This window comes from Lutjanus erythropterus, chromosome 5 (assembly GCF_056507025.1).
Source record: "Lutjanus erythropterus isolate fLutEry1 chromosome 5, fLutEry1.hap2, whole genome shotgun sequence".
NCBI classification, from domain to species: domain Eukaryota; kingdom Metazoa; phylum Chordata; class Actinopteri; order Lutjaniformes; family Lutjanidae; genus Lutjanus; species Lutjanus erythropterus.
Genome location: NC_139321.1, coordinates 30,437,998 through 30,451,654, shown reverse-complemented (window position 1 = coordinate 30,451,654; position 13,657 = coordinate 30,437,998). Strand labels below are relative to the sequence as shown.

Genomic DNA, 13,657 nt, shown 5'->3' with positions numbered 1-13,657 from the left:
GAGTGTGGACGCACAGTCATAACTCAGACCGCACTTAGCAGTCAACTTTGATTGACCTGAGGTTTCCTCTTCATAAATGGTTAAAGGGAGAGGCAGATAGAGATGGTAGGAGTTGAGTAAAAGAAAACGAGCTGGTAGGAGTACTTCAAACTGAATTATTTCATTCTGTCTAACAAAGTGTCGGTCTGTCTGCCAGCAGATGGATAATACTGAGCTCCGCTGAGACAAAAGTACCTCGCTGATTTCCTTATGAGCATGGAGATTATGTAACAAGCTCTGCTCTGAACACAGATATGTATCATGTAAAAAAAATAACCGAAGCTCTCAGAAAATGACTAATAGCACAAAAGACCGCGGCACTGCTTTAACTGTTCAGACTAAAGGCGCTGTCGAGGAGTGACTTTGTAACCTAGTGAGCTAATTTGAATGTTATACATCATCCATTGTGTTGACAAGTCTGCTGTTATTTTATTTTGTGAAGTTTGAAGTTATGCATTCCTGTTTTTTGAACAACAGTTATTCTGTGTTGAAATAAATTAACACAATGTTCAGGCTCTTTGTTAGTTGTTCTGACATATTTCAAGTCAATACCAAATTTGCCAACTGTGGAACAGGCCACTTCATGCCCAAAAAGTATATATTTAACATATTAAATTTATATCTTAAACATGTGTTGACTACAGGCTTGAGCTAACAAGAAACATATTTAGTTGGGGCATGAATAGCACTACAGACCAGAGAAAAAATATGAATTTTTAATTTTGGGGTGAACTTGTTCCTTTAATATAAGTAGCGACACATGATCCAAACATTAGATTTTGAGGATTAAGAGTGAGATAATGTAGGTTTTGAACTGATATGTACTGCAGCAGAGTCCAGTTTATCACGTGTACTGTTTGAGTTTTTCAGTGTGACTGAGCGGAGGCTAAAACTGTGAAAGTGCTCAGCTCTCTAAAACACCAAACGAGCAGCGTGTGCTCTAATGTGGCTGTGGGTTACAGCGGCTGACTCAGCTGTAATGAGACATTAATGAAGATGTTAGGTAATTTGGGCTAGCGAGGGAGGGAGGGAGGTGGAATAGGGAAGGAGAGCGGAGGAAGGAAGAGGCAAAGGTAGGGAAGCACCAGCTGCTTTTCCAGATGATGATCTGCACGGGGACACGCAGCTGTCCTCTTCACCCGACTCTCCTCCCCCTCCATCTCGTCCTCCTCCCTTCTTTCCTCTCTACACCACCCTGCGGAAACTGCTTCAGCAAAACGACTTTAATGAAGATATATTGCCACAACTTAGGCTTGATCCTTTGTATGCCACACAGATCAAATCCCCTCCACGCACACACTCCACTCCCTCTTAAAGCGTGGGCAAGAGCATTTCCCTCTATCTCCATCATGCTGGACAGCTCCCCACTCTGTCAGTAATGTTTATGATACTCTTGAAAGGAGAGCTGGCAGAGGCTGCTTTGAGTGTGAGAGCAGTAAATACCACAAATGAAACTCAATAGATGGACTGCGGTAAAGAAGAGCAGTGACTTCCACATGCATTTATCTTAAATATGGACTCACAGACAATAATATGCATGCATTTGAACACACAAATGAAAAGCATGTGCTAAATACCATAATAAAAGAGAAAAACCAAAGAGAGAAATGACGTAGAAAGAGGATGAAAGAGTGGAGCCTAACCCTATATTCTTATAAATGGAAAGTGGAATTGGTAAGACTGAATGAAACACATAAAAATGAAGAGCTCTCTGAGGTTGTAATGACTTTGGAAAATGATGAGGACACGCATCAAAGCTTCATTAATCTTGAACGTCTTGGTTTGAAAATATTTATTTAGTTCTGAAAGAAATGCTGATGAAGCGTTATAAGTACTGGGTGTGCGCTCTCTTAAGGACATAACAATGACACAGCTCTCTGATTGGTTGCATTTGTTCATTATGCTCAAAAAGCTGTGAAAATAGGAAGCATGGAGCAGCAAGGAGGCGAGCCGATTTTCATGTCGACTCCACCAGCTTTGAATGGTGTCCTTTCATAACCTGTGCTCTCATTAACTGCAATCTGGAAGAGTGTGTCTAACTTGATTCTTTGAGAGCGAGCTGCCATAATTTATCATTCATCAGTGGAATGTCAGCTGGAAAGGTTTGCAGAAAGGTTTGAGCTTCGTCAGCCCTGTCTCTGAGAAATTACCTTTATATGCAGCTAATTTGCAACCGCAAATGTTTTTGAGGGAAACATAATGCTGACCAAAATATGTTCAGGTTTAGGTTTATTAGGTTTATTTGTTCTACACATGAACAGTTTCTAAGAGAGGTCAAATTTTCTAAATCAAATGTTTGTAACTGCAGAGCATTTCTAAGTCTCTTTTTGTACATAGGCAATGACAGAGGAATCAATAAAATATCATCAATCATCATTCCACATAACTCCACGATATTTGATAGAAAACTGACCATGGTTTTACACAATGGGAGACAGAGATTCTTAGTCCTCTTACCCTTTTGGATTGTATATCTAGAGCTAAAACTGCATTCTTATATCACTTTAAAAATAAAAGGTACAGATATAACAAATGCTGATGTCAAAAATAGTCAACAACAGCAATTTAATAAAGAGAGGAACACTTAGTTCAGCAGCTTTGGAAGATGTTGCTAATTTAATAGAACACTTCTGCAGCAGCAATACTTTGTCCAAATAAATGTTTTCTATTAACACAATGTGCAAAATGTTCACTATATTTCATTTCTGTTTCCCTCCAAATTGGCAATCTCGCAATACAATTTCCAGTCGCAGTGACTACAGTAATATTCAAAAGTCAGCAGTGATTTGAGACATGAGATCTATTTAGTATTTTAACCAAACTGACAACCCCAGCCTTAACCAAAGTGTCAAATCATGATCCTTCCCAAAGCCTAATCAAAGTGCTTTTATTGCCTAACCAGGCCTGTCTAATTGTCAACCCTTGGGACAAATCTGATTCTGTAACAACCTCACTCCACTTCCTCTGATCATTTATAAATATGAAAGAAAAAAGTATATTTTATGAGTTTATTTAAATAAAAAATGTCAAAATGTCATTATTTTGAAAAAGTTTTTTTTCCCTGAATGTTTGTATATGTTTCTTTTCCAACTGTTGAAAACCAATGAGCAGAGGGAAAAAAATAGGAGGTGCATCATTTTACGGATTTATGATTGATCAGACATAGGAAATGTAAACATCCAGCCCCTTGATGTGTGTCAAATCTGGCTCTTTTGAAAAATTTAATTGAAAAAAAAAAAATGAATAGGTCTTGTCTAAACCTAACCCAACTCATCATATTCCCCTCCCTTAAAGCTACTAGTAGTAACTGTCTGATTATCAGTATGTTAATGAGACCTTTGCAAGAAGATTGGCTGTGTAGTTATTCTTAAAGTCCGCCATTGCATCACATTCTCTGTGAAATCAGAAAAAATAAGCCTGTGTTTACATTTTCCCAGGCAAAAAGTTTAGTGAGTCATATGCTAGCTAGTTAAAAACCTTGGACTGTGATGTTAAAGTCTGCCACTTTCCTTGCAAATCTCAGAGCATTACATAAATGTATTGTTTCAAGTATTGTTCCAGGCTTACATTACTTTGTCACCACAGTATAATTGCAAAAAACATTTCTTTATTTTTAACATACATACATACATAATTTCTAGATGGGATGGCTTTATTAATCTGTCAAGTTTGCATGTATCTCTCAGCTTGTTGGAGCGACTGTTCCCTGCATGTTTCTGTGTTTGTGTTTGTGTGTGTGTGTGTGTTGCTTACTGTTTATGGGTGTTTGTATGAGTGTTTGTGAGCGTCTCCTCAGACAGAAGAGTCATAACTCCAGCTCCCTGAGTCAGCTTACTGGATCCATTTTAATTGGATCAATTCAATTTGCCAACACAGACCAACATGAGACCTTTGAGGGGATACAGGTCCTTCAATTTCAATACAAGGGTATATAATGCCAACTATACTGCAGTACCACAGATCCACATGTAAATCCACATTCACAGAAAACAGACAATGAGATACTGTAATGACACTACTGGCAATCATACAAGGTCAGACCAAGTAAATTTTCTGTCTGACTGTCAACAGACACAAGTCTGAATCAAATGCAGTCAGATCAACATAAAGCCTGCGGGAACACAGGGTGAAACATGCATTGAAACAGAATAAATGCATGTCTTGTAACATTACCACCTTCTAAGATCATCTCAATCTGTTATGCACAAAGAAAATAAAAACAATTGAATAAACTGCTGTGAAAGAGCCAATTTGAAGCAGATGAGGAGTTGCTTTTCATATCAGTAAATAAAATTATTTTCCCCTTGAGGTCTGACCCTTACAAAAGAAGTTTAAAAAGGGTTTGTACAACCACAGTAATAATGTAAACCAAAGCCTTTCCTTGCACGGCATATTCACTTTTCATTAAAAAATGAATAGCCTATACAGCAAAACTATTTATATACAGCATGTAAGCCAGGATGTGTGGTCAAGGTAAGCAGTGCCTTGCCAGAACTAAAAGGAAATGTTGAGAGTATAATTTTATTAATTTTATTTGTTTATTTTATTTTATACTCCAATCAAACCAAGTAGAATACTTGTTAAAAGCACAATGCTGCGTTTGCCACAGCTTCATCCTAAAAAAGACTTGTCCTGAATCTTGAGGCAGCAGCTATCTGTGCCTTCATCTGCACCAACGCAAACCTTCTCACACTGTGCTGAATGATCAATATTGAGGCAGAGACCGATATTGTCTCAGCCACACAGTCACTGGCTGCTTAATGTCGTGTAATGTGACATCTACTCCTTCACACACTGGACCACGTCCCCTCCTGCCTGGCTTGCAGTGTACCTGTTACAGAAATGAGTGTGTGTGTATGACCATCTGTTATGAAATGTGTTGGGTGAGCCAGTTGCCAATGTAAAGTGAGCAGGTCATTATTGCAAAATAAACCCTCAAATAAGCCCCCAAATAAACCCTGCATCATCCTGTTGGGGTTTATTTTGCAATAATGACCTCCTCACTGTACATTATTCTGCGTATGACACTGTTACTTAACCTCCTCAAGAATCAATAATTTGATATGAAATATTAATTTCCACATTAATTTGTAACAGTCTATTTTACAAAGAGAGAAATAAGAGAGCTTAGAATGCTGCAACTGACAAATCAAAATTGAGTATATAACAAAGCCGTATAATAACAAGTTTTAAAGACCATAGTATCCAGTAAAAGAACATAAGGGACTTTTTTGACAGTTTGACTGTCATTGCACATAGCTGTGGAGTCTTCCCAGATAGATGCTAGCACTTTTTTAGTGTGGCTATCTTAATGGTGGCTGTGGGATAGATATTTATTACTTGAAAAAAAGTAAAAGCCTTAAAGTTAAAGCCTAACTAATGTAGATGATATTTTGTATTTCCACACATAATACGAATTTGGACTGCTGTGTTAATTGAATGTAGATATGCCACATTGATAGGTCACTGCCTACCCAGGCAAAGATCTCACAGCATTGTACTGATGTAAGCTAATAAGAATTACATGGGTCCCAATTTAGTCCCGACTTTAAGTCCTATATTCAGTGCTTGTGCACTTTCTGAATGACAATAAATGCCATTACAAGGAACTTTCATCTTGTGTTGACTTTGGAGGCAACTGTGGACAAAAGTTGGTTGTGTTTCCACCACCAAAAAATATAACATCCAAAATAAAATAATCTAAAACAATCTCCTCATGCTTCCTTTTCACTGGCTAACAGATAGATAAAGCCAGCAATGTCTTATATTTCATGTCCTGGAAGCCCAGATATTAGCATAATGACTCATAGTGATATAATTCTGTGTGTGAGTTTTTACACCTCAATACAATCCAAAATGAATATGCTGTAGACAGCAAAGCTGACAGCAGACGTGACTCAGCCTGCGGTTCACATTTCAGTAATGACCTCTCCTCTTGGGCGACCTCTAACACTGCTACTCTACTGCTGTTACTCTTGTTTGAATCATTTACTCCTTGTATGTGAAGAAATGTTAATATAGTAAAGTAATGAGACCTTGAGTTTTTATTAAACTCAAAGTCTCTTATTATTCAGATTTAATGATTCTCCCTTCAAAAAAAAAATATGGTTCAGAAGAAATGTAAGACTCCTTGTGACAGTTTGCAAATGAATTAGTTTAAAGCGCATTTATACAAGCAATTTGAGAGACGTATTAAGTATTTTCTCATACAAAACACTATTCCTGACTGGCAGACTGTACTAACTCGTCTAAATTAAATGCTGCAAAAATGCCTCATTAGAGGGAGTTCAGCACTTTTTAGAGCCGTGTATCAGTGAACACCCAGTACAGTTATGATGCCTCTTGTTAGTCTGAAACTGCCTGTAAAATGCAGACCATTTTTGAGAGGTAATCACATCACATTTAATCACCTCAATAAAAGATGCTTTTTTAATAGGACACAAAGAACATTACAGTATATTAATAAACAGGGGAACTGTCATTTTATTTCAGTAATGTGAGCTGTTTATGCATCACTGTCTATAGAGAACATACAAAACCACCCCGTACACTGAAGTTCATGGTTTTTGTATGAATCATTTATCGTATTGTTGACTGTATTTGTATTATTGCATTATGACTGTGGCATTCAGGGCAGAGCCATACCCGCGAGTCGCTCTCTTCAACAAAAGAGGTCTGCTCATGCCTCAGTTGGGGTTGTGAACCATAGTTTAAGAAACCGGGCCTTGGAGGGATTATGGGATGCTGATGTGTTTACATATCTTGACTTTAAGCAGACTAGGTTATACAGAAGGGATCAGCATGCAGAAACATCATCCTCTCCATAACCCCTCTGTTGTAAACTTGGCACGTTGGATATGCCAACACACACATAATAATGTTACATGCTGACCTGAAGGCAGGCACTTAGTATGCACTGTAACTCTAGTTCTGTGAATACAGGCTGAGCCCTCTGATAGGTCTCTTTCATTGGAACTGTTTGACATTTTGTAAAATGTGTATGATTTTCTTGCCAATAGCAATATGGGAAGACTGACACCACTCTCATATCTGTCCCTAAATGTAAATATGAAGCTCGAGCCAACAGCTGGTTGCCTTAGCTTAGCATAAAGACTGGAAACACGGGGAGCAGCTAGTCTTATTTTGTCCAAAATTAACAAAATCTGCCTATGAATACCTCCTAAAGTTAATCATTTTAATTTATTCATCCTTTATTTAACCATGAAGCTCCAATTGAGATATTACATCTCCTATTTCACATTAAAGAGTTTCACGGGTTAGAAAAACATACAGTACATAAAAAATAACACAAGTGAAATAATAAAACATAGAGGTCATACAAGCAATATCCATATCACATTTTTACTCAAGGATTATGTAAAACAGCAACATGTTTCCTTATTGGCACTATAAATCTTAAATAAAGGTATTCCCAGCATTCTATTACATTTACAGATAAAAGCGATGTAATCAGGTTACAGGATATACAGTGGTGGACAAAGTACTCAACCCCAGTACTTAGGTCAAAGTATAGATACTCCTGGTCAAATATTACTCAACTACAAGTGAAAGTTGCTCAGTCAAAATTTTGCTTGAGTTAAAGTACTAGAGTTCTTGCTTTTAAAAATATTTAAGTTTTCAAAAGTACGTTTTTAAAAATACTTAAGTATTCAAAAGTACAAATTACAAAGTACATTTTCTAATACACGCTGTATTGTTTTCATGATGCATTTACAGAACCTTGTAACTCTCTGAAACCATCTAATGATGCACTGACTTGCGTGTAGAACCACTCTGCTACACAAAGTCTATAGAAACACCTATAAAAACTTCAGCATAGAAATACAATCAAAACCAGAAAGGACAGTTATTGTCATTTTCTGATGTAACTATATTAAAATCACATTATAAAATTAGATTGAAGATGAGGAGATGAGGAGTTCAACAAGTCTGTTGTTGTTGTTATAACTGAGATTTCTTTCTGTCTTCAGAGGCAGTATATATACATGAATTATATGGTATTTTTCACCCTGATAAAAACAATCCAACTTTAAAAGCTACCTGGAATAATTAATAATTATAATAACATCTTGAGATTTAATTTTGTCTTTCTCCTGCCATCATCATTACCGCTTTTTGTTTGAATGAAAGAGGCAGAGCTTGCTTGTTAACAAATAATAGACCTAACAACAAAAATGAAAAATGTGTAAACAATTTCACCATATTTGGTATTGAGGTAAAAAGTAACACAAAGAAATCAAGTTACATTACTGTAATAGTGTGGTACTTGCATTAGGTTACTGACAAAATTAAGTGTATTGGAAAACATTTTTAAAATACCCCTCCCAACCCTGCTTTTCACCCACACTAAAACTTACATGTATATCTGAGTAGAAAATTAGCTCCACCCACTTGTCAAATTCTGGTAAAATCTGAAAGTGGCTGGTAGATTTTAGACACGAAATAATGATTTGCTATTGAGCAGCTGGTGAATTTGAACTGTTAGTTGCTGGTGGATGTTCACACTTTAAAAAGATTATATCCCATCCTCAGCAAATCAAGATGAACCTAGTCAACCCCATGGGGGCTGGATGAAGATTACTAACTCTTCAGTGATGAGTGGAACAGTGAGGGAACTCCTGTAAGGGGTTACCACTCACTGTAAACACCCTGAGCTCCAGCTGGACTTTGTACAGTCAGACAAGGATGACTTGCCGCCCCCACGGGCCCCACACAGGTATGAAAATACACACAAGTCATCCTCCTCTGGACACAGTTGGCATTTTAAAACCTTTACTTAAGCAGGAAAATGATCTAACAGCGTAACCTTAATTATAACTGCCTGGGGGAGTGGATGCAGAGGAGGGGACGCTCCAGACATTCAAACACTGACACACTGGGAGCTACCCAACATGATAAGTACAACTGCTCCAGTGCTGATGCTCACCGACTTGCTCAAGGGCACTTTGAGGGCAGCAGAGGGGGAGGAAACACTGTTACTCATCTGTCCTCCTACACACATTTTTTTCCAGCCAGTCTGTGAATTCAAGTCAACAGCCAAAAACACTAACTTTTAGGCAGCTACTTCTCCCACCAAACATGTAGGCAGCTATACCTTCCTTACAGTGCATCTCCCAACTACCTAGTGTCAACATAAGTCTGACAAATGCAGGTTTTTTATGAGCTGCGGGACAGAAATTCCCACATCAATATATTCACTGTACAATACAATGCACTTTTGTGTGGCACCATGTGACCTGTTTGGCATCATGTATCCTGTTTTTTTTTTTTTCATGTGGTACCTGGCACAAGCTGCTGTCCAGTCATGCTGATCGGAGGCATCCCCAGGTTGCTCATGGCTGTTGCCCAGGCGCTGGGGTCTGACATGGGCATTGTCATGGAGTTAGAGGCCATGGTCATGTTACGGTTCCCGTCTAGAGAGAGAGAGAGACACAAGAGGAATGTGAAAGTGAGACCTTTTTTTTGGGATTCATTCAAGTGCTACAGAAAGATATGTGCTGATCTTAAAAGAAAGTCCAAGGTCAAGACCAGAATTACATTTGAAAAGTGTCAGATCTTTGGCTCCTTTTTCTAACAAAATCTCTATACCTTATTGACATGAGTGCTTTGTGATCTCCAACCTCATTTAAATTCTGCGTCCTGTCACAAGAGAGAGAAGAGGAGAGGCTGCTGTGACCCTGCATTTAGCCTAGCTCTGTATTGATTTTTATAACATTGTCATTTTGAATGTCTTCCTCTTCATGAAGTTGTTTGACTTCTGTTGTGAGATTCAACTATGTGGGCTCTTGGCACTTCCTGTCCCAGTGACCTGTGACCTTGGCTGTGACTGAAAATGCTGGCACAGATGTACAGACTTTGTACTTTTCCACACTGAGTCATGCAAAGTGTTCAGAACAACATCTGGCCTTAAAACACTGCAATTGAACAACAATGTATCATCAGACTGCTTTAAATGGAAATTTGGCCTAACTGTTAGTTAAAGATTAAAGTAAAAATCCTTAACTTTTATCCTTCACTCATAATCTCAAGAATAAAGGCCATTCATCAAATTTTACAGCTTACACTCAAATTCAAGAAAGCTACCACAAAGCTGAAGTGAAGTTGGTTAAAAGTAGATCCTAGATGGCTGGAGCACAGAGTCAGATTTGATAGGGGATGACCTTGTTAGCAAAAAGACAGAAATGAGGTTGAATATGTTGGCCTTGTCTGCCTGACTCATTGATCCTATATCTGACTGGTTTGTACGAGTTAGAATCTACGGCCCTGACCATGGCTCTGAAACATTATTAGGCTAACTGTCCGTGGTGCTGAAGTTGCTGATGGATTTGTACTTGCACCCTGACAGTTTTGTCCTGGCTCTATAGTAGTGTCTAAAACAGAGTTTCTTAAACTTTTTACATCACATACTACCTCAGAAAATAGTAGCCTCTCTAAGTACTACCAATATGACCCATGTTAAAACACAGTAGTGAATGCCAATTGTTCAGCTATGGACAGTTCATGAAGGAAGCAAGTTTATTCCAAAAAAGAAGATGACTTATTGTTGATTCTTGCTGTAGCTCAGGGTAGCATTACAACTGGCACTTATTCTTCCACACAGCTCTCATACACTGCAAGGGGTGGCCCCGCACATTCATTTTTAGTTGTTTTATTTTGACTCTGTTTAACACCTTGCAATCACAGTGAAGCTTGTGACTAATCATGGATAATGTATGTATGCTACATGCATTAACATGACAACATAGCAGGCTGATATTGAAACAAAAGTATTATCGGAAGACAAAACGTATCTTAAATTATATTTCAGGTATCTCATAGTTTAAGAATTTGACATTTTGTAGTATTTTGGTTAGGCTCTAAATTTTAAAATGAATTAAGTCATTAAAAAAATACCGCTAGAGGGAGCTCGAGTACTAGTTCCATAGTTTGGGAATCTAGACTCTAAACTAACATTAGCTAATGTTAGCAAAACACCAGCTAGCTAACAGTGGATATAGATCATCCAGCTAAATAGCTGGCATTTTCCTGATATTATCAAACTCTGTGGCGTGTCTGCTTTCAGAAGCCAAAAAAGGTTTCTGTTCTGATCATACATGTGATCATGTGACCACTGGAGAGCTGCTCTTTAAGTTTACTCCTACATGTCATGTTAAGTAGAAGTATGCTGTATGATAAATGTGCATCATGCTTCACACTCTTCAACTTTATCACTCCTAAGTTGGCCCGTTACAGTATTCTGTAATGTAATTCTTAAAAGTTTGAGACATATAACCCCTAACCCTGAAGTTTGACTTGACACACGAGACATGAAGACATACAGCAGTACATATATCATAACCTCTAAGCAAAGTGCAAATCCATTCTTATTTCTCAGGGATAAAACACTGTAAATCCTGCCACTACAAACACACATATCAGCTACCACACAAAAACCTCAGGCTCATGGTTCTCTGCCAAGTCCTGAGTCTTGCATAAAAAGCAAACATATTCAGATCCCCATAGATAAAAAGCCTGCAGTAAAGTCAACAGGAACACATTGCACATCCACCAGCGGTTCATTCTCCAAATCTGGAGTTCATTTCACAGCTCTAAGTACTCTTACAACACTTGCTGGTTGAGCTCTTGGTGTCAGACCTGGAAATTACCGAGCGGCAACAGCTGCTGGCTGAGCCTGTCCTCCTCTTCCCTGACACCGAGTTTAACCAAGGTAATACAAACGAACACTGAACAGCACTGGGATTTTACACCTCAAAAAAAAAAAGTTTTGCCTGGTTTACATGCACTCACAGTGTGTGTGTGTGTGGCCCCTGGGCTGTTCATGTTTGTGGTTCTCTTTATATATACACCAACACACTGGGCTAAGCAATTACACTATCCTGCTGACAGAACAACACCAACCACCTTCTTGTGCTCTCCTCTAAAAATATAGTGGAGAGATGTTTACAAACAACACAGCTCAATGTTTTCCACATGCCTGTAAGAATGATATTAGGGTAATTATGGCATTTCATAAAGCTTAACGACAGCTTGACTATTTATGTTTAATTGTAATGATTAAGGCTGTGCTCACTTTGCATTTTGTAAATTGGCTTTGAGCTTGTCAGCTTGCCCCAATAGGAGAACCCTCTTTTGGTTCCTGCCAAAACTTTTTATAAATGCTCTGAATGGATCCCTTTCACACAGCTCTACCTAGAGCCCACCATAAACGGTTATACTTAGAATCATCTGTGAAATGTTCTGTGAGAGGTCCTACAAAGAACCCTTCGGTGATGTCTGAACCCACCCAGGGGGTTCTACCAAGAACCCTTTTTATATTCCAGGGGTTTCATCTAGAACCCACCCAGAGTGCTCTACCCCAAGATGCTTTCATATTTCAAGGTTTTCATCTAGAATCCACCCAAGGTGTTCTACCCTGAAATCCCTTTTATAATTCAAGGATTTCATGTAGAACCCACCCAGCGGGATCTAAAAATACATTTTATAAGGGTTTCAACAATAACCCTCTTGTCTTCCTAGGGTTCTATGAAAAACCATTATGCATTTTACAAATAAAAAATCTTCATCCATCATTTTATCCATCAATAACCAACACTTAAACTGACTGACACACATGCTTTCAACAAACCTTGAACATCTCTTTCCTCCCAAAAAGTTATTTTGGATGAAAAAGGCTCTTCAGAAGCAAATGGTTCTGAGTAGAACCTCAACCCTTCAGGAAGAGCCCGCATTTCTAAGAGTGTATCAGCGTCCTTGTCTTATAACAACAGGACTGTTTTACATTGCCTTTAATCCTGCTAATTAATATTCTTCTAAAAATTCCACTAACACAACAACAGCATCCCTGCTCAGACCCTCTCATTAAAAGTTGTCTGTATGTTGCCATGGCGAGGCCAGATAACACGTTCATTGTTGTGGTGCCGCTATGCTAATGTTCCCGACAAGAGCTTCACAGGCCTGTTAACTGCTTACAACCCCATTAGTGGTCCTGCTGACTGGGTGGCAGCCCACTCAGAGGAGAGATAATACAGTGGGAGGAGAGGAATGGTGCCGCATAAAGGTTCACTACACATCCATGATCGTTTTAATGCAGGTTTACAACACAAGGAGTGATAAGAGGATGTATGAAAATTAATGCAGGATTTAACAATAGACCGCCCACTGTCCTGCTGGCAGTAAGATGACGATTTGGACTAGAAAAGAGGTCAGAAATTGACCCAGTTGGGCATGTGCCCAGAAATAGTTTCCTGACTACTATTTCTCACTCAGTGACGCTGTTATCTTTCCACTGCCCACTCTCTACTTTCTTACGTCTTTTTAACAAATCAGACTGTGTGCCAGCTCAGAGTTAGTCAGAGCGTAGTGTGGTGCATTTGTGGGGGCTGCTACTTTGCATTACAAAGCAAGGAAAAGCATCAGTTGCCCATTAGGTGAAAATGATGAATCAGTCATCACGGGCTTGTCAGCAATAAGGTATTCGGAGCTGGCTGAGCTTCTAAAGGCACCAACAGTTGCCACATACACATGCTAATGATGGCAACAAATGCCACCAAATGTATCAAGTAACACATACAGTTAACCTGCGTGATTGTTAAAGGCC

General features: G+C 38.6%; 1 protein-coding gene across 2 annotated transcripts in view; it reads right to left on the bottom strand.

Annotated features, from left to right (window-relative positions):
* Nucleotides 1-13,657, bottom strand: part of LOC146327129 (ecto-NOX disulfide-thiol exchanger 2-like) — a 274,197-nt gene that overhangs the window by 111,656 nt on the left and 148,884 nt on the right. For both annotated transcript variants that reach the window (XM_084719578.1, XM_084719579.1), the window contains exon 3: nucleotides 9,342-9,473. In XM_084719578.1, coding sequence (XP_084575704.1) covers nucleotides 9,342-9,473 — 132 coding nt within the window. The remainder of the gene's footprint in view (nucleotides 1-9,341; nucleotides 9,474-13,657) is intronic.